At 40.2% G+C, this 27,542-nt stretch overlaps 1 protein-coding gene across 2 annotated transcripts in view; it reads right to left on the minus strand.

Moving 5' to 3' along the window:
- TMTC1 (transmembrane O-mannosyltransferase targeting cadherins 1) overlaps window positions 1–27,542 on the minus strand; it is a 265,227-nt gene that overhangs the window by 80,505 nt on the left and 157,180 nt on the right. For both annotated transcript variants that reach the window (XM_082352064.1, XM_082352063.1), the window contains exon 9: window positions 7,636–7,757. In XM_082352064.1, coding sequence (XP_082208190.1) covers window positions 7,636–7,757 — 122 coding nt within the window. The remainder of the gene's footprint in view (window positions 1–7,635; window positions 7,758–27,542) is intronic.

Below are 27,542 nucleotides of genomic sequence, written 5' to 3' on the forward strand. Positions count from 1 at the left end.
AAAGAAACAGATTCACTAATAACGACAAGGGGTCTTAATGGAAGGGAGGTTGAAATGGCAACACTTAAATCCATTCACACCCTCCAGGCAGGTGACTGGGTGTGTGACACCCACAAGCTAGTCTCTCCTCCCCTCCCAGGGGCACGTTTCATAACCTCCTCCAGTATTATGTTTCAGAATGCTAGCCTGCTAAGCTCGGGGTGTTCACTTTTTTAAAAAATTGAGATATAAGTGACATATGACGTCTTATTAGTGTCAGGTGTACAACATCATGATTTGATTTTTCTGTATATTGCAAAATGAGCACCAGAATAACTCTAGTTAACACACCTCATCTCACAGTTATGACTTTTTTTTCTTGTGATGAGAACTTTTAATATCTAATTCTCTTAGCAACTTTCAAATATGCAATACAGTATTATTAACTAAACAGTACATGCCCAGGACTTATTTAACTTATAATTGGAAGTTTGTGCCTTTTGACCCCCTTCACCCATTTTGCCCACCCCTCATTCCCTGCTTCTGGCAACCACCAATCTGTTCTCATTGTCTGTGAGCTGAGTTTTTTTAATTTTCCTTTGGGGTTGTTCACTTTTGAGCACATGAGATTAAAAAAGAAACAAAGAGGTTTATCGTACTGAAGGAGGAGGGGGAAAAGGGCTAGGAAGGAGAGGCCTATACTCTGCTACTTTGATTTCCTTCCACTTTGACTCACCCAATCTCCTCATTTGTACAAGGCAGACTGAAATAATGACTTGCAATTACCTAGCATAGCTTACAGCAATTTGCTCATATATTATTCCATTTAGTCTCATCTGAATTCAGAGTCTACTCTCCAAATTTTACGTTCAAATCCTGGTTTCCAAGACATTTGCTGTTCTCCATGAAGGACGCAGACATAAACATTCATCTTTTCTAACTAACAGGGTTCTCTAACATTAAGGCCATGATTCCAGTCTAGTAAATAACTGTTCAAGTTGATCCTCACCTTGTGCCATTGGCTGAGCACAACAATTAATTGAGCAATTAATTAATTGTGCAGTTAATTGAGCACAACAGACTGGCCAACTGATCCTCAGCCCGTGAGCGCACTGACCTCCCCGCAGCTCACTCACTCTCACCACTGCTCTGTTCTATGCGACCTACAATCTCCAGTTTTATAACACAGTCAGTTGAGTCTCTCAGCGAAGTCCTGCTGCTTCCTTCCTGGAAGGAAGCACTCATACAGCACTCACCCTCACCATGACCTGGTGACTGTTAACCAAGTCCCGTGCAGCCCCAGGACCCTCCCTACCTGGGCACTGCCCTGCGGAGCAGCCCTCACCGGACAAGCTCTACCTCCCAGATCTCATTCCTCTTCTGAGTTCAGGTCTCAAGGGGCTGAACACATTGAAGTCAAATCTTCCCATCCTTACCCCATGGTATTCTGAGGAACAACTTTAATGGACTTTTGAAAACCCAGCGTAGGGGGACAGAGGGACACACTGGACTCAGTACCTGTGAGCAACCTCACCTGTGCTCTGAGCCCGGTTTAGATATTAGGCTTCAGCACAATTCCTGAGTCTCTCCCCGCGACTTGATACGGACACACAGACGTCTGACCTGTCGTCGTGGCTGCAGTCTCTCCTGATTAGCTGCCCGCACCATCGCCCCGTGGACGGGGCGTCTGCCGTTGCTCCTGTCGCCCCGCCCCAGTGCTTAGGCTCCGACTTCCTACCGGCACATACCCCTTACTGCTGCTTGCCCCCGGGAACCTCTAAGCAGCACACGTTCCTGCTGCTCGTGAGGACACCCTATCAGCTCACCGAGGAGGCCCCACACCAGGGCTGCCCAGACCGTCCCCCAGTGCCCACTGCCAGGCCCTTCAGAGAGCCTGTCCTCACGGCAGATGAACTTCCTCCTGCTCCTGCCTCCCCCCAGGGGACACGTCCCCCTTTCCCTACTTGGGCATCTTGCTGGAACTGAGCAGGACGAATATGTGTTTCACATCTTAAGAGGAAATATTCATGCTTTCCACAAGGTTATTCTAAGGCACAAAGAGTTGAACTTGGGAGCTGAAAGGGACCTTCGAGACCATGCAGCGCTATGGTAACTGGAGTTCAGATTTCCCAAGCCAGGAAAATGTCCAAAAGGAGGGAGTTGGGTGGGGGAGGAGGAACTAACGGAGGGCTGTATATCCCCTCCTGCTCTCATCATGCAGGAAGAGAAAGGATATTTTAATACCAAAAATATAGGAAGCATATAATTTCATAATTTTTTAAATGAACAGATCTAACTTTATGAAAAACTCACTGCATTATCTTTCTTTCTCTCCTCACCCCCCAATTTGGCCAGTGCAGAGACAACCGTGGCACGAACGTCTAAGCAACATTAGGGGATTACCGGGCAAGGCCAACACTCAGGTTTTACAGATATGAAAGTGATTCCCCCAGCACAGCCAGGCAGCGCAGGACAGACTGGGCCGTGTTGATTCCCAGGTCAGTTCTCCTTCTACTGGATTTGCTAAAGTAAGGTTTTATTGATATCAAATTATTTCTCTGATGATTTGAGTATTTGGCAAAACTTTGATTTGCTCTCAAATAATCATCACTCTCTTCCAGCAGCTCTGAAGGAGCATATGCATAGATGGCTCATCAGTAGGGGTCCCCAGTGTCAGATAACAGGGGTAGTGTCCTTTCAGAGGTGACATTTCTCACTTTGCATCCTGAGGAATAAATACTGCAGTACTGTTTCAATAGCAACTTGTGTAAGATTAAAAATTCCATTTAGAATTAATAGGTGTGATTTGAAGGTATTTCTCAAAATTGAATATGGAAAAGAGTCACTTGTCTTCCATTTCTCCATGTCTGATGTGTCCATTAGCTTAGGAACTATACCACACAAATGGCATCTCTTTCTAAGAGTAGGGCCATTTAAAAATTTTCTTTCTTCCCTCAAACACAGGTTGTCTAACTTCTCCTTCTGTGGTCCCAGTTATTCTTGATCAGTTCCATCCACATTATTGGTTCTGCCTTCACTTACTTCTGTCCGTTCTTTTCCCGTCTCCACTCATTCATGTTTTCTTAAAGTAGTTTAGGAATTTGCTCTTTGGCACTGAAGCAAATAAATCACCCTTAATCTGGCATGTGAATGGATCTCTGATCACACTCTACAAGTTTATTTGAGAGCTCTCAACAACTATTTCTGCTTCATCGATTCTAAGAAATTTTAGTCCTTTGAAGCATTCTAATGTGGTTTTTATAAAATACAAAAAAGTAGCCATTAAATTATATGCTTCTCTTGAGATAAGAATAAGAGATCAAAACTTCTGTGAAAGAATGATTTAAGCCCCAAACTCTCCTGCCTGTTCAAAAAGGACATCCATAAAATTGGCATTTACCACCAGAAGAAAAGATTATTCCAATTTCTTTTGGTGGTAAAACTCTGACCCTAAAGCCATGCAGTGCCAAATAAATTGCCCATTTCTGTCCCTTTTATCCACAGATTTCAAAGCGCAAGTGAGAGGCAGGTGATATTTTGGGTCTGTGCTAGGTTAGGATGGAGGGAGAACAGAAGCTAGAAGATTTAAGTGGCTTGTTCATTGTCAGGCAGAAAGGCGGAGGATGAAAGAGCACTGTTGGTCCGACTCATTCTGGGCTTTTCTTGTAAAATGGCCAAACCAGCTCCCTGGGATATTTTAATACCAAAAATATAGGAAACTCGCCTGGGCTTCAGTGAGGGTGGACACGACCTCTGTAGTGTTCATGGATGGGATCCCAAGGCTGGAAACTGGCTCCTTACCTTGAACATTTAATGAGTAGGAAGTTCACCTACCAACTGAGCTTTTTATTTCATCTTCCTCTTGTTTGCTGAAGTTTTCGAGACAACACGGATTTTCTGCATAAAGATGATGATCTGAGTTTTCAAGAAGGCCACAGAGTACATGTTTTCCTCAAAGCACTTGGGTACGAATGCTGTGGAGAATGGCTCTTTCTTGGCAAGGTCAATAATGGAAGGAGAGCCATGCAGAGAAGATTCCCGTGTGTATAAAAGGCTTGGTTGGACACGTTCTTCAGCATTGTGGAAGCCAGCGTGTAGGTTTATTAAATGCACCGGGCATCACCTGGTGCTCTGGCACCTTCCAAGGAATGCCTGCAGTGTCTGCAACATTCTCTGCAGCCCTGAGGAAGATTCCAGCAGCTCCTTACCCAACTGTCTACCATTCTCCACTGAGACGGGGGTGGCTGGTCTCTGCTGGGTAAAATCTTTTTTGGAGAAAGGCTCCATTTTCATGAAAACTGTCAGCATGTATAAATTGCCTCCGATGAAGTCATTAGAAACTCTCTAAAGCCACAGCACAGAAGTTTCCCCACATAGGTTTTGATTTCTGACTCAGCTGCACAATTTTAGATAACAATGGAATCCAGCACCATAATTAAAACGGCTCCCTTGTGGTGCTACTTACGACAATGACTGTGAAGGAAGGCTGGGGTTTGTGAGAGGTACAATGGCTCTCTCAAAAACTCCTCTGCTTCCTCCAACCCCAGTTCCCCAAAATTTGAGTTAAACTCTCAGGTTTGTGCTCAGAGCTGTGTACCTGGACTAGTGACGTGCCCTCTTCATCAGCCTCCAGGACCATCTCTAAGGGGCAGGAGACACCTCCACCTCCTTGTCACATGGCCTTGGCATCTGCCAAGACCACAGCTCTGGAGGGGGAAAGAGGCCTGGCTGGGCACAGGGATGATATGGATACGAATCCAGGAGACGCTGGGCAGTAAAGACAAACCCTCGGAAAATGATGGGTGCTTGACATCAGCACTACGATGCATAGATGCGGGAACTTGGAGAGAAAAGGACAGCCATCTTTTTAATGAAGACCGGTTTCCTGAAATTGATTTTGGATGACTCTGCACCAAGTTTGCCAAATGCAGCAAAATCCAAATAGGTTCTGAGAGGCAGGCACTTGCTCTTGGTAATATTGATGTTTTCTTTATATTTCAAACTTTTATTTTAATCCAAATCAGCTTATTCCTAGTGGAAAAAGGGCAGGGCATGACTTTGTCTGTTTTAGAGAAAAGAAATGGAGTCACAAAAAGGTCTCTTGAAGATATGGCAGCACAGGAAGAGCCAGAGCTGGCATGATTCTGTGGGTGTTTGGAGGACACACCTACCTGGGCGACAGAAATCCCTAACTTTAAATAAGACAGCTCACAAATGGTTGATGACAATATTAATGGGCTTCTATAATGTTTACCTAAGGCTCTCTTCCAGAAGAATGAAATTTAACCTCTTGTTTAAAATTCCAGCCCTTTATTTCCTCAAAAAATTTTCTTTTGTATTTGGATTAGAAAAGCTTACCACACATGCACTCAGAACCCCAAGTGCTGTGGATTCAGATCTCAGGACTCTTCAAAGTATCCAGCGCTGATTTCCAAATGGAGTTGAGCTGAAAGTACTTTACTATGTTCATATTTTCTTCATCTTTTTCAATTGAGGAGAATACCAAGACGTTGCTATCAGAGAAGCAATATAACCTGGAAGGTGCCAGATCTGTCAGCAGGCAAGGATCTCTATTCCACTGTTTTGCCACTTACTAGCTATGTCACTTGGGCAAGTTATTTAACCTCTCAGAGTCCAGGCTTTATTTTTGTAAAATGGGTATAATGGTATTAGCTACATCAGAAAGCTGATATCAACAATAACACTTGCTATTTATTGATCATGTACAATATAAAGCATTTTATAAGTTTTTTATACAAAACATTTTTATAAATGACCATCTCATTTAATGCCATTAAAATCTCACTGAGTTGGGTGCTATTATCTTCATTTGACGCAGATGAGGAAACAGGCTTTGTGACATCACGCTCATGTCACACGCTGACTGCAGGAACATGCTGTGAACCACCACATACAGCATGAATTAACTGATAAAATAAATATAACATGCTTAGCACAGTGACTGACATATAATAAAGGTTCAATAAAAGTTTTGATACAATTAATGCTTACTGAGTATGATACTATTTTAAAGAATATCCAGATCTGTTAAATGTTTAGAGTGGAAGACACCATTTTGTTTTTAATCAGCAGTTAATAAACTCTTTGAGGGGAAAAAAACTGAGATTCACTTATTTTTGCAGCCTCAGATTCTAGTAGAGCATGCCTGGGACAGACGCTCTGTGAATATCTGTTAAGTGAAGAGTAAATACAGACTCCACTTGCAATCAGGAGTCCTACAGACAAAACCTGACTGAAGCCACTCTCAGCTGCTCTAAGCAAAAACACATCTAGAACAGACACTGAGGTCCTCCTTTGCCCTCCATATTCCTCAGTACTGGCAAGCCCTCGTAAGCCTGTTATTTTAAGGCAATATAGAATGCAAAGAAATTTTGTATTTTTGTCCTCATCAAATAGTTTTTATCAAGAAATAATCTCCTTCCCAAACTGTGCTGTAGACACATAAAGAAAATTAAGGGCCACCCTCTCCTTAACCAAGTCAAAACAAGACGCTGTTAAGTCTTAAGAAAGCTGTTAGGTACTTACTTTGGGGGGAATTGAAGGTTATGAAATTCATTTCTAATTATATGCATTTTAAAATTTCTAACTCAATATCCATAAATGAAATAAATTTTATTATTTAATACTTAAATTAATTTCATTTAAATTAAGTTTAAAATTAACTTAAATTTCTAACTCAAAATGAAGAAATAAAAATGAATAATTTCCTGATAATATTTTGGTTTACTGTATTTATTTTGTTGCCTTTTAGAAAAGTTCATTCTTGGGACTTCCCCAGTGGTCCAGTGGTTAAGACTCTGCCTTCCAATGCAGGGGGCATGGGTTCAATCCCTGGTCGGTGAACTAAGATCCCACATGCTGTGTGGTGTGGCCAAAAAAATAATAATAATAAAATAAAAAATAAAAAGGTCTTAAAAAAATTTAAAAAAGAGAAAAGTTCATTCTTATGTATAATTTGTAAAATTACTTAATTTTAGGAAGCTTAATAAAATCCTTATTTTAAAAATGAGCAAACATGGGTGCAAAAAAAAAAAATCTTCATGTGCTACTGAAGGTCACACAATGGATAAATGGCAGAACCATTTCAGGGACATTTTCAGGCTTTTGAAAAGAAACTCGGCCTTGGAATGCTGACATTTGAATAAGACAAGAGAACAGACAAGCTTCAGCATGATTCACATATTCAGAGCTAAGTGGCATTATGTAATCAAACATGTCTGAATGCCCTTTATAATTTTAACCAATTTTTTTCTGAAGGACAAGTTTCCTTCAGATTGTTCCTATTTTTAAATTAAAGAACAAAGAAAGAGAGAGAAAGAAGATAGAAGTTAATTAAAATCATGCTACTTAACACAGTTAACAATTTTATCCAAATCAACAAATATTTCTAGAAAGTTACTATAATTATGTTTAATAAACACAGATACTTGAACAAATAAGTCGTGGTAAATGATTGCTGCTAAAATTCTGAATATACTCTGGTCAATATTCTCATCCAGCTTCCTCTTCGGCTGTTTTTAAAGCTGGGGTAATAAACACCTTAGCTCCGCAAAGATCTGTCATACACACAAAGAACGGTCTCTCTGGAGCCATCAGTGTTGGTCTCGTAAAGAGGAATCCAGGAGCAGTAATTACCTAGGCATGTATAGGACTCTCTCGGCCACCACGAAACCCACCCTGAAGAAGAGGTTGCTGGCTGGGATGAACGGGAAAACCAGGAACAACAAGCCCACCAAAACTTCCCTGTGCTCCAGTCTCTGAAACACACAATAGTGGAGGACAAATTAATCTGGGTTTAATTCCACTTCTGTCAGCATTTAACCATCTCTTTCATTTTCAACTTCTCATTGAAGGAATGAATAAATTAGACCAATGTAAACCTTTTGATTAGTGTGCTGAATTCATCAGAGAAAGCCCTCAGGCTAAAACCTCTGGCTCATGGAAATATTCGCATGTACCCCTGACACACATTTACCACCCAGCACATCTGCTATTTGCCTAACATGATCAGTGACCATTACTCCTTATTCTGGGCTGGCCCTACAGCCATCCTGCTTCTTGGTCTGCCTCCTTTTAGAGTCCCTGTGCCCCCAGGCAACTCATTCCAGGGAGCAAAGCAGCTGGGTGGGATCAAGCTCACTAAGGCATCATGGAGAATTTTTGTCCTCTCAGAAACAGAACACATTAAAAGCAAAAAAAACAAAAACAACAAAGAAGAAGAAAAAAAAAAAAAACCCACACAAAGCCCACCAGGAGAGGCAAAGCTTAGCATGAACGAAATTAAATGCAAATGGTGAAATGTGGGGCACCAATGAGGGAGATCATTTGAGCTGAGGTGTTTTTAGCATCTTTCCAAATAAGCCAGTAAGCAAGTATTTATTCCATGAAATTTTTTGGAATCAAAATTCATTACAATAAATCATTAAACTGACAGAACACCTTTCTCTTACATTGTATATATTAATTTGTAAAGATTTTTGTCACTTATAATTAACATATTAATATTTCTATTTATTACTAATAATATGTTGTAATGGGCACTGTAAAAGCTAGTGTGTATTTCCAAATAGACATATTTGAAGGAAAGCCTATTTAAAACAAACCTAAATGTTTTGGATGGTATCATTTTTTCTTTTTAAAAAAAGTTTAAGAGGAAAACCAAATAGAGCTTTCCATGTTACAGTTTTAAATTTTTTCTTATAAACATTTTAAATAGTCTATTACTTTTAATAATTGTGAAAGACTAAACAAAAGAATTTCAAAAGCATAAATAAGATTCCCTACAACAAACTACTAATATTTTAAGTAGACAAAGTAAAAGATTTCAAACATCTTGAGACATTTGTCACCTGGATTTTATTAAAATCTTTGTTTTGCTGACTACAATATATTGAATAATAAAGCTTCTAAGAGCAATTCCATATGAACAAATGTGATTTGGACAATTTCCTTTAAAAGTAAGGGAACGTAAGTAATGATCTCATTTTTTACCTAGAGTAACCACACTCTTTAGAATTAAAAGATGAAAGAAGAAGAAAAAATTTTGCAAAACAAGCCTTCAACTCAAATGGATGCAATAATGTTATATTTTCTATGACCCACTTAAATTGAAGGAAAAAAACAGGTGAGAAGTAACAAGTTCATTACATTTAAAAACTGCAAGCTGTCTTTGTAACTTAGATTTTTCTTTCAGTTTACAGAGTATATTTCAGTCTAAGAATTTAAAGTTTATAGAATTTTTAAAAGAACAAACACCCTCATAAGAATTCTGTAATATGAAGGCAAATATTTCTTGACAAAGCTGAAAATAAATCCCAGAGAATGAGCATCTTGTCAAGCGTTGCTCATGAACTCTGAGCCTATTATTGATGTTCTCTTTTTATAGGTGCACTTTATTTTTCAGAGATAGTTGACATTTTTGGACACTTTTCAAAAACTGAAATACTTTTACAAAAGTATTCATGTGTCTTCCCAGAAAGATTTGTAAAGAGAATGTAATACCCCCTATTAATTAATCCTAAGCATTAAGACAAGGGCAGGGGTTAAGAGAATTCTGACCAGGTCACCATCCAGGTCCCTGGATCGTGTTTTACCCAGTGAGGCGCCTCCCCACCTCGTTGCGGTTATTGGAGATCAGCCCTCACTGCGGATCTGAAAGAGGCGTCGCCTTCACACCCCCAGTGTCACCCCTTGCTGCCTGACCGAAGGCCCTTCCTCACTGTGGTGTCATACGTTTCCGGCCTTTACTCAGCAGAAGCCCGAGCTGGGGAGCCAGTAGGTCGGGAGGAGCCGGGTGTCCGGGGAGCACAGAGGCCCCCTCGGCCTCCTCCCTCCCCAGTCCCGGAGCCCCTGCAGCAGGTGGTCCCGAGAGCTGCCGCAGCTGCTGGAGGTAAAGAGATGGGGCTGCAGGCTCCAGGCACGGCGTTTGTTCCCTTCCTGGCCCTCATCCCAGTTGTGATTACGTATTCATCTGTGTGCTCACTGTCTTTAATTAATGTCTCCCCCAGAATCTAAGCTCCGTGAGGACAGGAGCTGCTCAGTTGTGTTCAGTGGCGTGTGGTTTGTGCTCAGCTCAGTGCCTGGCACTTAGTGAGTGTTTAGAAATATTTGTTGAATAAATCAATAAATGTTCCATGTGAGAGAGAAAACTGGGTGTGAGAAGGGGAGAGGATAGAGAGGGCTTCCTGGTGGAGGGGACAACCTGGGGTTGAAAATTGAATGAATGCTCACAAGGTAGATGTGGTGGGCTTGGGGAGGGGGAGGGGGTCACCGCGAGGTGCATTCGGGCAGAAGATACAGAATGTACAAAGCAGGGAATAACCCTGGACATGTTGGCAGGTGACAAATCATCCGGGTGTTGTATGCTCTGTGTGGAGTTGACTTTTACCTACAGGCAACAAGGATGGAGTAAAGGGTCCCACACGCATAGAAAGAAAAGCAAGTCAGTGTCCAGAAGCTGATGTCCATGTTCCAGTTGTGGCCCTGCCACCACTAGTCACCTTGAGCAGGAATGAAATTAGCCCTTCCCTGCCTCAACTATTAAATGAGGTAAGTGAGGCTCCCAGATCAGCACAGCTGGATCAACACAAAGGTTTCCTGATCAGAGAGAAAGTCCACGTCATTGGAGTTGTGAGCTTAGAGGCTACCACTCCGCATTGCTACCAGAGGGGCTGTCTTATGCGGTGTTTTTCTTTGCTTTCAGAACATTCAACTGAAGACAGTGGCACAGTGCCCAAACTCAATGAAGTTTCACTATTTATCTCAAGAAAAATAATATTCATGAAAAAAATTCTTGAGTCTCAAATTAAACTGATGATAATCTTCTCTCCTCCCCGTTCAGTCAAGAGAGATAGAAAATATTCAAGAATATATTTCTTTAAACCGTAAGTTGATCAGCCAAGTAGAAAGTTGTAAAGTTAGGGAAAAAATATGTCATGAACATGGCTGAATTTCCTAGAATGAGAAAGACTGGGAGAGAATCCAATTTTGTGTCCTGTGGATCACAGATGTGACAAAGTTGGCTAAATAATTTATAGCTTATTTCAGCCTAACAGATACAGATGAAACGCAAATAAAATATGAGTGGGGGAAAAAGAGAAAATGTGTGGCATTTTCCAAAGTACACAGAGTGCATTCATTTCTAGGAAAAGAGGCAAATGGAAATTTATTCCAAATACACTAGGGGGTGAAAAGACATGAGAATTAAAACAGCTAATAATACAGCTAATAATAATATACATTATTTGTCTGATTAACTGTGCAACTTCAGACAAATTAATTTACTTCTCTGAGTTTTAATTTGATGATCAAAAACAAAAAAGAGGTTACTGATACCTATTGTACCTGTAGGAAAAATGTGTGATAGATTCACTCTGATAGGTGTTAGGCTTGACCTTTTTCCCTGGCTCGGGAGGATACAGAAAAGCATCCCCCTGAGCTGCAAAGAGATAAAAATCCCTTAACATGCCTCTTAGGGCGCCCAGAGAATCACGCGGCCACCATCGGCACAGTCAGGCATCTGAGCGAGACGCTAATGGAAAAGCAGTGAGCTTCTCAGAAACATAAATTACCTCAGAGGAGCCCCAGCTGCAGAATCTGAGTCTAGCCTGGTCGCTTCTGGTTTATCCCATCCCCTTCCGACTCCCGGCTTCCTTTTCAAAGAACAAGTCATAGGTGAGGACACATACACAAGCACACAGCCAGATACACACACACACACAGATACACGCATGTGCACGTGGCCAGCAGTGTGTGGATGAGTGGTCATGAGAAGAGGATGCCTGCCTGTCCCATTCAACCCAGACAACATCTACTGCAGGCTGCTGCCTTCCAGAGCAGCAGAGAACAGGCCTCATTACAGTAATTATTACCATCATTCCTATCGTCGTGTTTTCTCTCACCTCTAAACAGGTCTCAGATAAATAATACAGCGCATCAGCATGTTCTTACAGTTCTGCGTAGAGCACAGTTATACTTCAATCCTAAGGATGTATTTGGCAGCTCTAGACTCTAGCTGTCTGCATCTAATTTATCAGTTTCAGGGAAGTTGATGACAGTAAAGCTCCCTCTTCAGCCCTGGGAGTAAGGCATTTCCAAGCTGACAACTGGCAGGGCTGCATACTTTCCAGGCCCTCTTTTCTCATCTGTTTATGGCTCTACTTCCTCCATTAGACTATGCCTTCCTTGATGGGAGTCACCGTCTCACTTAGATTTATCCAGATACCTGGCACATACATAATTGGCATTCAGCGAACTGTGTTGCAATAAGAAAGATTCGTGACGGAAGTTGCATATACATCACTGGGGTTCATTTTAGAGACTTCTCACTAAGGAAAACTTGCACTTTTGGTAACCCTCTGAAACACAGTATTTTCAGTGTTAATTTGGGGTGAGAAGTCCTTGAACATCCAAAGTATCTCACGAAGGTCTGACAGAGCTGACCGACAGCACTGAGGTACTTTTAATCAGGAGACATGCATACCTTCTATGTCTCTCTAATTGCATTCGTTGCTACTAACTACTACTTGGTCTCGCAAGGTCGTGGGACGTTTCTGCTTAGGAAAAGTGACCTCTTTCACATTACTGAAATTCAGTTTTAATTTTGTGAATATTTCAATGTATTAAAATAGTCAATAATTTATCACTATTATTATTATTATGGAAATTCTTTTTAATTGAGGAAGGCAAGTTACTTAATCAATTTAAATCCCCACTGCTTTACCTGACTGCACAGTACTGCCTCATCTCTTGTTCTGAATCCCAGATACTCCGCTGCGGGTGCTGCGCAGTGAGCTAGGCTCATTCTCTTGCTAAGTGACTCCCAAATTGCCACCCTGTAGCAGGCAACCCAAACTTACGCCAGTTTAAAAAATTCTATTTAATCTTCACAACAATTCTGTGGAGTTGAATATTATTATCCTTGTTGTAAACTCAAATGCCTGAGACCTTTGGGTCCTTCACAATAGCTGCAACTGCAAATCAGCAAAACTGTATTGCGTTATTTCTGTGAGAAACTTTCCTCAAGGCTGCACAGGACTTCAGGTCTCCTTCCTGCAAAACGGAACCTGGGCTCTCCCTGTGCTGCTTCTGTATATTTTAAGAATTTTTTGAAGCCCCAAACCCCTATTACTGTCCAGAGGAAATGCATCGGTGAGTCTCCACTTGAGCAAATCAGAGGCTCAGGTTTATTTAAAACATCATGAGCTCTGAATCTACACAAGCCCTTAGATGCTCTCAAATGATGATAATACAGACTGCATGAAATGGATGGAGAACTGGTCTCAGAACACTAACAAGACCAGCATGGGAAGGGGCAAGCCAGAAGTAGAGAGAGAGAAAGAGCTTGGCTGTTTGGGGCAATGGGATTCTGTCTAAGCTCTGCACAAATGTACCTTGAACTTCTTTTTCCCCCCCCCGGGGTGCCCTCTTGTCTACTTGACCTTCACTATTGTCTATACTTTCCTTTGAATTTTACAGCCCCTCCCTGCTTCACGTCTGCCTGACAGTGGCTCAGTTTGCCTGTCTCCAGGCACAGCTCCTGTCTGGGGATCCTCTCCATGGTCACAGCTCTCACCTGGTGTTGGTGACAGTTCCCTCCTCTGACCCTTCAGGCCATCTGGTAGGTGTCCCTTGGCATGTTAGCTCCACTCTGCGCACATCACTGCAAAGGTCCCTTCATAAACTCTTCAATCACCCCATTGGCCGTGCACTGTGTATCCTGCCAGGGCTCTGACTAATAGACCACAGTGGAAGAGCATGGGGTGCGGATGGAAGCAGAGATGTGGATTCTAAAGAAGGGTCAGAACACTGGCTTTTGTGCGCTATTAGGAGCTGGCTCCAGACCACTCCTGACCCGGTCCCATTCTTGCACTGTTGTATTTCCATTAAGTCTCAGCCCTTGGGTGAACCACCCTTTTTTGAGGCCACTTAGATTATAGAAAATTCTAAACGTGCTATAAAAACAGTAAAGACAAATACTAATCTAAGAGAGCTTTTATCTGGCAAATGATATTGAGACCAATCTCTCAACAGCTGGAGAAGAGAAAGTTTTGAATTTTTACTGCTATTACAATATAAAATGCAACAGACCACTTCTTAATGATTCCAACAAGATCTAGAATCTGAACTCCATTTCAGTAATGCAGGAGGCAAGAGGAATCTTGGGATAGTCTCAAGGGTAGAGAGAATAAGAAAAATTGAAAGCTGATTCTCAGAGCCTCAGTCGCAACTGCCAAATTCCTTGATGATTATATAGTCAACCGGGACCCTAAGTTAGGCCCAGTGGCCACAGTGCCACAGTACGAGAGGCTGAAGGACAGTCCACCCATGACATAAACACAATTCGCATCTCACATGTAAGCATGGAAAGGTACCACTTGCAGCTTTTTTCTTCCCTGGTCTGAAATCAACAAAATAAGCCAAGTTGGGAGAGCAAATAGCTTTGGTTCAGGATCTCAAGGGCATAGGTGCCAACCCACACGCTCCTTGGTTCAAGCTGGTGATATCACTTCCTCATTTTCATGTGCCCGAAAATTTACTCATAAATGCACATGGAAAAATTTTTTAAAGGGGAAATGAATGAAGAAATTATACCTCCTCGGAGACAAAAGTAGATTTGTACACTCTATTTTCTCTGAGCCAATTTAAACACTGCTTTTCCCACGTCAAGCTTTCTTCACTGAGGAGCTCTGCCAGCTGCACTAATGAACACAGAGCTGAAGGGAGATTAAAATAAGAGCATTCATAAAACGACACTTTGGTAAGGCCAGACACTATCAAACTCTTAGAGGAAAACATAGGCAGAACACTCTATGACATAAATCACAGCAAGATCCGTTTTGACCCAGCTCCTAGAGAAATGCAAATAAAAACACAAATAAACAAATGGGACCTAATGAAACTTAAAAGCTTTTGCACAGCAAAGGAAACCATAAACAAGACCAAAAGACAACCCTCAGAATGGGAGAAAATATTTGCAAATGAAGCAACTGACAAAGGATTAATCTCCAAGATTTACAAGCAGCTCATGCAGCTCAATAACATAAAAACAAACAACCCAATCCAAAAATGGGCAGAAGACCTAAACAGACATTTCTCCAAAGAAGATATACAGATTGCCAACAAACACATGAAAGAATGCTCAACATCATTAATCATTAGAGAAATGCAAATCAAAACTACAATGAGATATCATCTCACACCGGTCAGAATGGCCATCATCAAAAAATCTAGAAACAATAAATGCTGGAGAGGGTGTGGAGAAAAGGGAACACTCTTGCACTGTTGGTGGGAATGTAAATTGATACAGCCACTATGGAGAACAGTATGGAGGTTCCTTGAAATCTAAAAATAGAACTACCATACGACCCAGCAATCCCACTACTGGGCATATACCCTGAGAAAACCATAATTCAAAAAGAGTCATGTACCAAAATGTTCATTGCAGCTCTATTTACAATAGCCAGGACATGGAAGCAACCTAAGTGTCCATCATCGGATGAATGGATAAAGAAGATGTGGCACATATATACAATGGAATATTACTCAGCCATAAAAAGAAATGAAATGGAGGTATTTGTAGTGAGGTAGATGGAGTTAGAGTCTGTCATACAGAGTGAAGTAAGCCAGAAAGAGAAAAACAAATACCGTATGCTAACACATATATATGGAATCTAAGGAAAAAAAAAAAGGTCATGAAGAACCTAGTGGCAAGACGGGAATAAAGACACAGACCTACTAGAGAATGGACTTGAGGACATGGGGAGGGGGAGGGGTAAGATGTGACAGGGTGAGAGAGTGGCATGGACATATATACACTATCAAATGTAAAATAGATAGGTAGTGGGAAGCAGCCGCATAGCACAGGGAGATCAGCTCGGTGCTTTGTGACCACCTAGAGGGGTGGGATAGGGAGGGTGGGAGGGAGGGAGATGGAAGAGGGAAGAGATATGGGAACATATGTATATGTATAACTGATTCACTTTGTGATAAAGCAGAAACTAACACACCATTGTAAAGCAATTATACTCCAATAAAGATGTTAAGAAAAATAAAAATAAAACGACACTTTGGATTTCTGGTCCTTGGTTCTGGACTTTATTTTTTTGCAGAGTTTTTTGTTTGATTTGTTTTTTTTTTTTTTTTTCAAAGATTTATTGATCGATTGATTGATTGATTACTATGTTGGGTCTTCGTTTCTGTGCTAGGGCTTTCTCTAGTTGTGGCAAGCGGGGGCCACTCTTCATCGCGGTGCACGGGCCTCTCACTATCGCAGCCTCTCTTGTTGCGGAGCACAGGCTCCAGACGCGCAGGCTCAGTAGTTGTGGCTCACGGGCCTAGTTGCTCCGCGGCATGTGGGATCTTCCCAGACCAGGGCTCGAACCCGTGTCCCCTGCATTGGCAGGCAGATTCTCAACCACTGCGCCACCAGGGAAGCCCGTTTGATTTGTTTTTAATCAATAGTCTAAATCTTCTTGCCAACAATAGATCCTGGGATTGAAACTTCTTATCTTCACAAGAGCACACAATTACGTTGTTTCAGGATCAAAATAGGTGAAGAGGGAAGCTCTCATATTGTTTTACTCAAGTGAGAATAAACTAATTCATAACTTTATTTGGAAATATGTGTCACATTCAGTGTGTGTTTTAAATGTTTAAAGAAAAATAAAAGCAAAAATCTTTTAAAAGGCACTTTAGAGGAGGCATGACTGGAAAATATTAGTCTAGTGCAAAAAACACCATTTTACGTTTTTTCCCTGTAATTGATCTCTAATCTCATAGCGTTGTGGTCGGAAAAGATGTTGATATGATTTCAATTTTCTTAAATTTACCAAAGCTTGATTTGTGACCCAAGATGTGATCTATCCTGGAGAATGTTCCGTGTGCACTTGAGAAGAAAGTGTAATCTGCTGTTTTTGCATGGAATGTCCTATAAATATCAATTAAATCTATCTGGTCTATTGTATCATTTAAAGCTGTGTTTCCTTATCAATTTTCTGCCTGGATGATCTGTCCATTGGTGTAAGTGAGATGTTAAAGTCCCCCACTATTATTGTGTTACTATCGATTTCCTCTTTTATAACTGTTAGCAGTTGCCTTATGTATTGAGGTGCTCCTATGTTGGGTGCATATATATTTGTAATTGTTATATCTTCTTCTTGGATTGATCCCTTGATCATTATGGAGTGTCCTTCCTTGTCTCTTGTAACATTCTTTATTTTAAAGTCTATTTTATCTGATATGAGTATTGCTACTCCAGCTTTCTTTTGATTTCCATTTGCATGGTATATCTTTTTCCATCCCCTCACATTCAGTCTGTATGTGTCCCTAGGTCTGCAGTGGGTCTCTTGTAAACAGCATATATATGGGTCTTGTTTTTGTATCCATTCAGCGAGCCTGTGTCTTTTGGTTGGAGCATTTAATCCATTCATGTTTCAGGTAATTATCGATATGTATGTTCCTATTACCATTTTCTTAATTGTTATGGGTTTGTTTTTGTAGGTCGTTTTCTTCTCTTGTGTTTCCCACTTAGAGAAGTTCCTTTAGCATTTGTTGTAGAGCTGGTTTGGGGGTGCTGAATTCTCTTAGCTTTTGCTTGTCTGTAAAGCTTTTGATTTCTCCATCGAATCTGAATGAGATCCTTGCCGGGTAGAGTAATCTTGGTTGTAGGTTCTTCCCTTTCATCACTTTAAATATATCATGCCACTCCCTTCTGGCTTGTAGAGTTTCTGCTGAGAAATCAGCTGTTAACCTTATGGGAGTTCCCTTGTTTGTTACTTGTCGTTTTTCCCTTGTTGCTTTCAGTAATTTTTCTTTGTGTTTAATTTTTGTCTGTTTGATTACTATGTGTCTCAGCGTGTTTCTCCTTGGGTTTATCCTGCCTGGGACTCTCTGTGCTTCCTGGACTTGGGTGGCTATTTCCTTTCCCATGTTAGGGAAGTTTTCGACTGTAATCTCTTCAAATATTTTCTCGGGTCCTTTCTCTCTCTCTCCTCCTTCTGGGACCTCTATAATGTGAATGTTGTTGTGTTTAATGTTGTCCCAGAAGTCTCTTAGGTTGTCTTCATTTCTTTTCATTCTTTTTTCTTTATTCTGTTCTGCAGCAGTGAATTCCACCATTCTGTCTTCCAGGTCACTTCTCCGTTCTTCTGCCTCAGTTATTCTGCTATTGATTCCTTCAAGTGTATTTTTCATTTCAGTTATTGTATTGCTCATCTCTGTTTGTTTGTTGTTTAATTCTTCTAGATGTTTGTTCTTTAATTCTTCTAGGTCTTTGTTAAACGTTTCTTGCATCTTCTCGATCTTTGCCTCCATTGTTCTTCTGAGGTCATGGATCATATTCACTATCATAATTCTGAATTCTTTTTCTGGAAGGTTGCCTATCTCCACTTCATTTAGTTGTTTTTCTGGGGTTTTATCTGTTCCTTCATCTGGTACAAAGTCCTCTGCCTTTTCATTTTGTCTATTTTTCTGTGAATGTCACCATTCATTTTAATAATCAAGTACTAGTAAGGAGTTAAGGGAATTAAGTAAATTAGAAAAATGTTGTTCAATAAAACTTTTCCTGATTAGAATGAAACTATTACAGGAATTTATGGAGACATGGGAGAAGTAGAGAATGACCTTTCTTCCTCTCTCTCTGTGGTTCTGAACAAAAATGGAAAAAGCACTAGAAACATGTGTATTTAAAAAAAAAGTGAGGACGACTAGAGAGATGAAAGGTAGGGGCAAGACAAGATCTCTTCTAAGGTCGTGTTCAACGTGTAAATTATTACACACGTGCTATGGGAGAGACTCATGCAGAGGGGGAAATAAAAGTAACCTGGTAAGCTGCAAATGGTAGACAGTAAAGGAAAAACAAGCGTCTCTCAAGCACATACCATATGCCAGACATTTGACTGAGACTGTCCCACTGACATTTCATGATAATATTACGATGTAGGTAATTATCCCCAGTTTATAGATGAGGAACTGGAAGCTCAGAGGGCTTAAGACACTTATCTAAGTTGATCCAATTAGTGAGAAACAAGGGTTTCAAACTGAGGTCTGATTCACCCCAAAGTCTGTCCTTTCCCCACAGTCCATGTGGCTTTGGGATCCCAAGGCAAGGTCAAGTGTGTGCATGGGGGGGGTGATTTCAGTCCTTTGCTGCCTCTTAGTTTTGTAGCAGAAACCCACAGAGCAGATAAGACCCAGCAATTTGGAGGTTACCTAGTAAGGCACTGCTGAGCTAGACCAGAAATCTCACCGCTGAGTCCCTTTGCCAGATAAACGCCGACACGAGTATTCTACAATCTGCAGGGATGCAGCAGGATATGCTGCATGGAACGTGGGTTCTTTATCAATTATTCTGTTTCAGTAAATGGTTGCAGGTGGCCCACCTACTCACTCTGACAACCAGCCTCTGGAAGAGCGGACATGTCCATGTCCACAGCCACAACAGGGGAAGACATAATTTATTTGATCTTAGTTACTGAATTGTAAGTCAAAATTATATTTAAGAAGACTTGAGGGGGGATAATGATTATTTTTGACATAAGAAATCAAATACTGTGATGAAATCGCCCTCTTATTAAGGAAAATAACAGAACATTCATATTCTAGTGACCACAGAGGCGTAATGAATAAGCTGAGTGGACAAAAGCCTTCTAAATTTTAAATCTACACATGCTCTGGAGCTTATTGCTCTAAACTCCATTTTTAATATTCAACTGTTTATGTCTAAATCTTGCAGGAATGTAATACTGTGATAACCACTTACTTGTTCCTTTTTTTTTTAACCTTTAAAAAACTTTAAATTTATTTTTTAATTGAAGTATAGTTGCTGGTCAATATTATATAAGTTACAGGTGTACAGTATAGTGATTCATAATTTTGAAAGGTTACACTCCATTTAGTTATAAAATATTGACTATATTCCCTGTGTTGTACAGTATATCCTTGTAGCTTATTTTATACATAATAGTTTGTACTTCTTAGCCCTCTACCTCTCAATAGCCCCTCCCCCTTCCCTCTCCCCACTGGTAACCACTAGTATGTTGTATTTTTAGATTCCACATGTAAGAGAAATCATACAGTATCTGTCTTTCTCTGATAACCACTTACTCTTGTAGCATCTGTGATATTCATATTTATATCAGGTATTCGCTCAGGAGGGTGGATTTGGAAAATCACAACAGTAGTGTAGCTCTAAGAGCTACGTGTTTATCTGTGTTGAGACTAAAGCTATCTGGGTAGACTCAGGAGAAAGGAGGAACTGAGGGGAGGCATCAGAACCCCCATTAGATACCTCTGCCTTCAGGGGAGGCCCTGTCCAGAGAAGAATCAGTGGTGCACTGGACAGGGGGCCTGTGGGACCAAGGAGAGAAAACTGTCAGCAGAAGCTCAGTCTTGTGCCCAGAGCCTGTCCAGAGCACAGAGGGGAAAAGGCCACCACCTAGTGGTCCAGGTCTTCCATCATGCTCCCCGCATCCAGCTCTGGCTAGTGAAACAAAGATGACACAGGTAATGCCGCCGAATCCCTGGTTAAGAACTATAACTTGGGACTTCCCTGGTGGTCCAATGGTTAAGACTGCCCTCAAGTGCAGGGGGTGTGGGTTCGATCCCTGGTCAGGGAGCTAAGATCCCACATGCCTCGTGGCCAAAATACCAAAACATAAAACAGAAGCAGTATTGTAACAAATTCAATAAAGACTTTAAAAATGGTCCACATCAAAAAAAATCTTAAAAAAAAAAGAAGTATAACTTAATAAAGTGACCTTAGGTGGGAGGGAGGCTGGTGCAGTTAACCAATTTTTTTCCTCTGTAAGAATTCAGTTAAGAACCAGGATGGATTTAACCATGCAAATGAAGTCATGCGTGAATTTAGCTTTGATGATGAGGAAACAAGAGGCAGAGGATAAATTAGATGCATTTTCATAAATAGTTTTGTTCCTGTGAAAATATACACACTTGGCAGAAGTGGTCTTCTACCTATGACTACCGCTTAAATATTTCTAAGATGTCCCTCTGCCAAAACCTTCCAAAGCAGGATGCTATAGACTTATTTTCTGTTAAGAAAGAGACAAGATTTTTACTTTTTCACACCATGAGTCACACTCACTCAGAAGTATGATTCATCTACCCACTTGGGATTGTCACACAGAGGACAGTCCCTTCCCTCTGTAATCTAAAATGAATAAGGAGAAGGAACCACAAAAATCCCACACAGTTTCACACAGTAAAGATGCAAATATTTTAGAGCAGCATTTCTTAAAGACCATAATTCATCCTACTTTATCAAACAAATTACAGAGAGATGTTTGGCTTACTTCAAGGTTATAAGATATGAAAGTAATAATAAATTTAGTAAGCTTCTCTCTTAACAGCTAAAAAAAGGGATTTTTACTCGTCCAATTGAGCCTCTGAAGTAACTGCTATGAATAATGGATTTGATTCCTGTTTTCCATCAATGTACTCATCCAAAATTAAAATACCTTCTATAATCAAAATAGGTTGGATCTCATTGGATAAGACCCACTTTCCTGATTCTGAATCATATGGTGATAAAAGCCTAGTGGATCATCTTTTTTTATCAAAGTTGTTAAAAGCTCTTTTTTACAAGTAACTGACATGATTAAGTAATGCTCTTCCCTTACCTTTAACTGTGCATCTTCCCTAACCTTTAACTGAACAGCCTAACTACCACAGCCTAAAAGGGCAAATTTAATGGACTAATGAATGTACAAAGGATGGAGACAAAGCCTCTAGGTTTTAAAATAGTATCAAATACTTGTAATTTTCCAAATTCAGACATTCCAACACCTATTATCATTTTTTCATTAGGCCTGCTTTCCACCAAACAGCAACAGCATAAATCTCTAAAGTGTAGCTAAGAGAGAAGCAGCATAATATGATCTATATAAGGCTTGACATAAAAGCAAGAATTTGACCATGTATCACTAATTGAGAGTCATTTTTCCCTTGGGAAATTCTTACAAGGTAAAAGAAAAAAATCTTCTAGACAGAAAAACAAAGGGTGAAAGTGTTTCTCCAACAAGTCTTGGCATTGACTTATTCCCCAAGCAAAGACACTGTCAGAGTGAGTACCCAAATCTGTAACAGGCAGAAAACTAGAGTTCACTGGCCAAAGTCATCCACATCAAAAGGGATTGTGGTGCCTTGGAATGGAGACAGTTTTCAAGGCAATGCCAGGGAGGTTGATGTTAATAAATGTTCTTCCCAGTTAATCGCTTTTTAATACCAAATGCCAGGGGGCTGGGTCACAAACTGACTAGGCCAATTTGGCCATGGAAAGTTGCCGTCCTTCTGTAAATACTGCTGGCCTCTGGCAATCAGAGCCAGACAGGACACAAAAATGAAAGCAGGCTTTACATGAAATTCTGCCAAAAGTGCAACCATTTATTATCAAACAGTCACACACTGGCTTATCACGAAGCTCCAGGAAGTCTTTTCTCTGTCCTCCAGCCTTTCTACAAGAAGCTTCCATGAAAGGACTTATGTTCTGCAGGAAGGACAGCTCGCTTTCCACTCAGGTAAGGCATAGAGGTACTCTGTCAAGCACCTTCTTTTTAAATCAACAGTGAAGCAAATAAAGATACAATTTTTAGCTTTCTCCAGTTACAGGGAGTACTACATGTGCAGAGATACATGCCATGTCACTTTGGTTTCACTTGGAAAACTGTCACTTCATATATGGATGAATCAGTTACTCAAGGTAATACTCACTTCCCCAAACTATGGCATTTGATGGATGGCCATGCAGTATCCTCATCCCATCATGAGCCTTAGCCATCACAGTCATTGCATCAAATACCCACATCCAAATTTCTAATTACAGCCTCAATCTGATGAAAACCAAGTCTCCAGGAATCTGTTCCAAGGCTGTACGTCTCACTTTTTCAGGTGGTATTGCTATAGGGATAATAATATGAAAATTGTTTTGTTGATGCTGTGGTGGTGGCTATTGTTTTTGAAGGTACATGTATGGCAGCAAGAAAGTGTTTAAACACTGCTCAAGAATGGACTCTCAAAATTCACTTAGCCACCAGCCCTGATACCTCCAAGTCAATACTTCCCAAAACATGCTATCACAACATTGATCCTGCAAGAAGGCCCTAAAAAAGTTTCCAAATTCAAATAAATTTGAGAAATGCCACTTACTATATACCCCATTTAAAAACTCAATAGCCAAGACATGGAAACAACCTAAATGTCCAAAGATAGATGAATGGATAAAGAAGATGTGGTATATATATACAATGGAATATTACTCAGCCATAAAAAGGAATGAAATTGGTCATTTGTAGAGATGTGGATGGATCTAGAGACTGTCATACAGAGTGAAGTAAGCCAGAAAGACAAAAACAAATACCGTATATTAACTCATATATGTGGAATCTAGAAAAATGGTACAGATGAACCTATTTGTAGGACAGGAATAGAGATGCAGACATAGAAAATGGACATGTGGACACGGAGGGGAAGGGGAGGGTGGGACGAATTGTGAGATTAGGTTTGACATAAATACACGACCATGTGTAAAACAGATAGCTAGTGGGAACCTGCTGTATAGCACAGGGAGCTCAGCTCGGTGTTCTATGATGACCTAGATGGGTGGGATGGGGGTGGGGTGGGAGGGAGGTCCAAGAGGGAGGGGATATAGGTATACATATAGCTGATTCACTTCATTGTACAGCAGAAACTAACACAACATTGTAAAGCAATTTTACTCCAATAAAAAAAAAAAAAAAAAACTCAAAAGGCTGCTTAGAGCACAGTAAAGGTTTTGTGAAGTCCCTCAGTAAAGAAAAATATATTTAACTTCTCTAAACCTAGTGCTTCTGAAATGCAGGATCTTTATTTAGAGTAACCTTACTTAATGACCTATATGATGCTAGAACATATTTTGAGAAATGCTGGTATAAACTGCTCAAGCAGAATGAAGTTAAAAAGAAAAGTTTCCATCTTAGGAGCTTCTATAACCTGCCCCCAAAATCATCTCACTGTCTGCCAAATATTCCCTACATCTCTTTTATAGCCTTCATGCTACAGCTGAAATACATTTTCTGTCGCTCATCCTTCGTAGATGTAGAATAGATGATTTCCATGTAAAAAAATCACTATACATTTAAAGAACTTTATCAAGCCACCCATCAGCATAGTCTTGGCTCCCGCCAGGATAAGTCCTAAGAGCAGGAAAGTTTCTTGGCAGGTGAGAGGCATATCTGTGTTTAGAAGAATAATTCTCTCCGAGCTGGTAGGATGGACTGAAAGTGGAGAAAACCAAGCTCTTCAAGGTAGCTACTGGGTTTACTTCTATTTTTATTCTCCGTACTCAGCATATTTTTGGGAACAAATGAATGATCAATAAATTAAATATCGAATACGTTATCATTTCCTCTAGGCTTTTCCCTCTCTAAATGCACCTTCTTGCACTTACAAATTTATTCTGCTTGTCTCTAAATACCTTGTCAGCTTTTAAGACCAGTTTCCATTTCCAACACACAGCTATATATGTGGCTGCTGACTGAGACTGGTCATGCTACTCAGACCCCTGGCCTCTACCTATGAGACACACAAACTACAGGAGCATCAAGGATACTAGAGGACACTCCCCCTAATAATTTGCTTCCTCAAAGTATTCTTGGTAACTTTTCCAACCTCAGCAATGAGGCCCTTGGTAAAACACCATCACTGATTACTCATTCATTCAACAAATATGTATTATTGCCTTCTCTTTTTAGTCTCTTTGGGCATTGTGCTTACAGGCAATCACTTAAAGAATTTAGCAATCAATAACTTCCATCTTCTCTGTATTTTCCAGTCACTATTCTAGGTTCTTTGGCATACATCAGTTAGCAAAACAGACACACACACAAAAAACGCTGCCTTTCCATAGAGGGAAAAAAAAGATAGTCTGGTGAGGGGTATCTGCAATATAAGGAGGGTGGACAAGAAGGGGGGTGCAATTCTAAACATGGTGGACAGAGTACGCCTCATTGAGAAGGTGGCAATTAAGCAAAGACTTGCAAGAGATGAAGAAGTCAGCCACAGTATTCGTTTCATAGGAAGAAATGAGTTCAAGAAGAAACCAGAAAAATAATGGGGACAGAGCATGTAAAACCTTTTCGGCCATTATAAATGTTATGACTTTTACTTGCGAGAAATAAGGAGCCACTGAAAAATTTTAAGTACAAGAAAGACAGGATCTGATTTACATTTTTAAGAATCATGGTAGTCACTGTACTGAGAATAGTCTGGACCACTGGCACTAGGGTAGAAGCAGGCCAACTAGTTGGAGGCTATGGCAATAATCTAGGTGAGAGAGAATGGCTTGGACCAGGGTGATAGCAGTGACGGCAGTGAGAAGTGGTCAGATTCTAGACATATTTTGAAACAAAAGTTGACAGGATTTATTGATGGGTTGACTGTAATGTTAACGAGCAAGACAGAGAGGCAACAAGAAAACCCCAAGAATTTTGGCTTGGGCAACTAGTAGGACGCACGAAGGTGGGAAATCACGGTCAGGGAAACAATGAACGGGTAAGTTCAGGAGTTAAATTTCAGAATGTTGACTTGAAACACCATGTGGAAATGCATTTATACAGCACTTGCCTTCCTGAACAACCCCATGTACCATATATATTATTTCATTCATTCTGATTATATTTTAGGTGAGAACAAAGTTTGAAGACCCTATTGTCAACATTTTGATGTGTAATAATGGAAATACAGAAACATTAAAGCTTGTATGACAAACTCGTTTTCTTTCTAATACTCCATGCTGCCTCTTTAGGCAAAGCATGTGTAAAAGTAAGGCATTTTAGTTTTTTTGTTTTTTTGTTTTTAAGGAGGGGATTGATTCTCCCCACGTTGCATTTATCACTCCTTTATAGGCTCCTTGGGCTTTGTACTTACAGTGAACCACCTAGAGAATCTGGCAATCAATCACTTCAGTCTCCTTTGTATTTTCCAATGCAATAAGCATTTCCAATGGGTTTTCTGTTTAGAGGAACTTGTTTTAGCTGCTTTTATTTTTGGGCATCCTAATTATGTATTTCATGGTTTTCTTCAAACAATATGGAAAGGGTGTGCTCCTTTAAATAGAAATGTCACATTCTCAATGGAAATAATGACAGAATGGCTCCAGGAGTTACAAAAATGTCTTTTGACCTTTTTAAGAGTTTAAAACAATCAGAAGCATTGCAAGGCTAAGTGGTAATGAGTTGCTTTTATGAGAGTATAAATCATTAAGTTAAAAGAAATAGTAAAATGTGTTAAAAATTAAGCTTATCACTCAAAAGGTGACAATTATTCTGAGTAAAAGCAAATAATAATACAGACTATAAAATCTTGCTGAGAATCATAAAGCATACAATCAAGAAAAATAAATAAAGCTGTTACTGATGCCTGAAAATTCCTTTTTTCCATTATGCAACTATCTAAAATTCTTCCATTAATAAATTCAGTGAGTCTTCCATCTAAGGTATAAACATCAGAGGGGTAGGTAAGTCATTTTCTTATTAAAGAGTGTGACTTGTGAAAATGTAATTGCCATGTGAAGGCAAGGAATAAAACAAATTATTTAATGATGTGAAAAAGCTCCTGCCAGGCCCAGATCAAAAGCCAAGCAGAGCAGTGCAACCGAACTGTGTACTACACAGAACATGAGAAGGATCTGCTTTAGGTTCGGATGCAGCCAAGGAAAAATGACTTCCCAGGCGACATATTAGTAATAGACAACAAAGAATGCCTTGGGAAGACTGCACAAGGGCCTCTGATTTTCAGGTAGCCACTGAATAAAAAGATGCCTCTCCAATGGCTATTTTGTTCCAATACCCAGCACTGAGTGGAATGGAGAAATCTGGTAATGACAGTAACAGGTTTTAAGAACAACAATAAAAGAAAATGAATCTTTTCTTGTATCTTGCTTATTCTGGTAAACTTTCAAATACCCTTAAAAACATCTATCATATTTCTATAGTTTGGAGGTTTAGGTGATAACTCCAATGTTCATTTGTACATAAGTCAGTGACGTTTGTCACTATTCTCTTTCTCTTGATAAACATTCATTTTTTGAACGAGATAGAGTAGTTTTATGTTAGGATTCTGCCCTTATATGATATTTGAACATATCTACTTCCAAATTCCAAAATATGCTTAAACATTAAACACCTGCAAGTATGTTACTACTCTTAGCTCTTAGGTCAAGAATTTAAACCTCTGTTACCTAGGATGGGGGAATAAAGGGAGGTGGGAGGGCAGGATCAATCTTCAGCAGTGTTATAAATATTTTTTGATGATCTAAAGCATGACTGTAAATTGAAATACACAGAATCAAAAAAAAAGCAGTCAACTGGGTTACCTTTTTTCAAGACTGGTTATTCCTACAAAATGGAAACAAGAGGCCTTATTGTGCTCCTGACTTTGAGCTGTGACGATTGCTCGATGATGGTGATGGTGACAAGCACTACAAAAACAGCTGTCAGGTACTCAGTGTTTCCCACATGCCAGCCACTGTGCTGAGTGTCCAGCGTGGCTTG

This window comes from Balaenoptera borealis, assembly GCF_965194805.1.
Source record: "Balaenoptera borealis genome assembly, chromosome: 13".
NCBI classification, from domain to species: domain Eukaryota; kingdom Metazoa; phylum Chordata; class Mammalia; order Artiodactyla; family Balaenopteridae; genus Balaenoptera; species Balaenoptera borealis.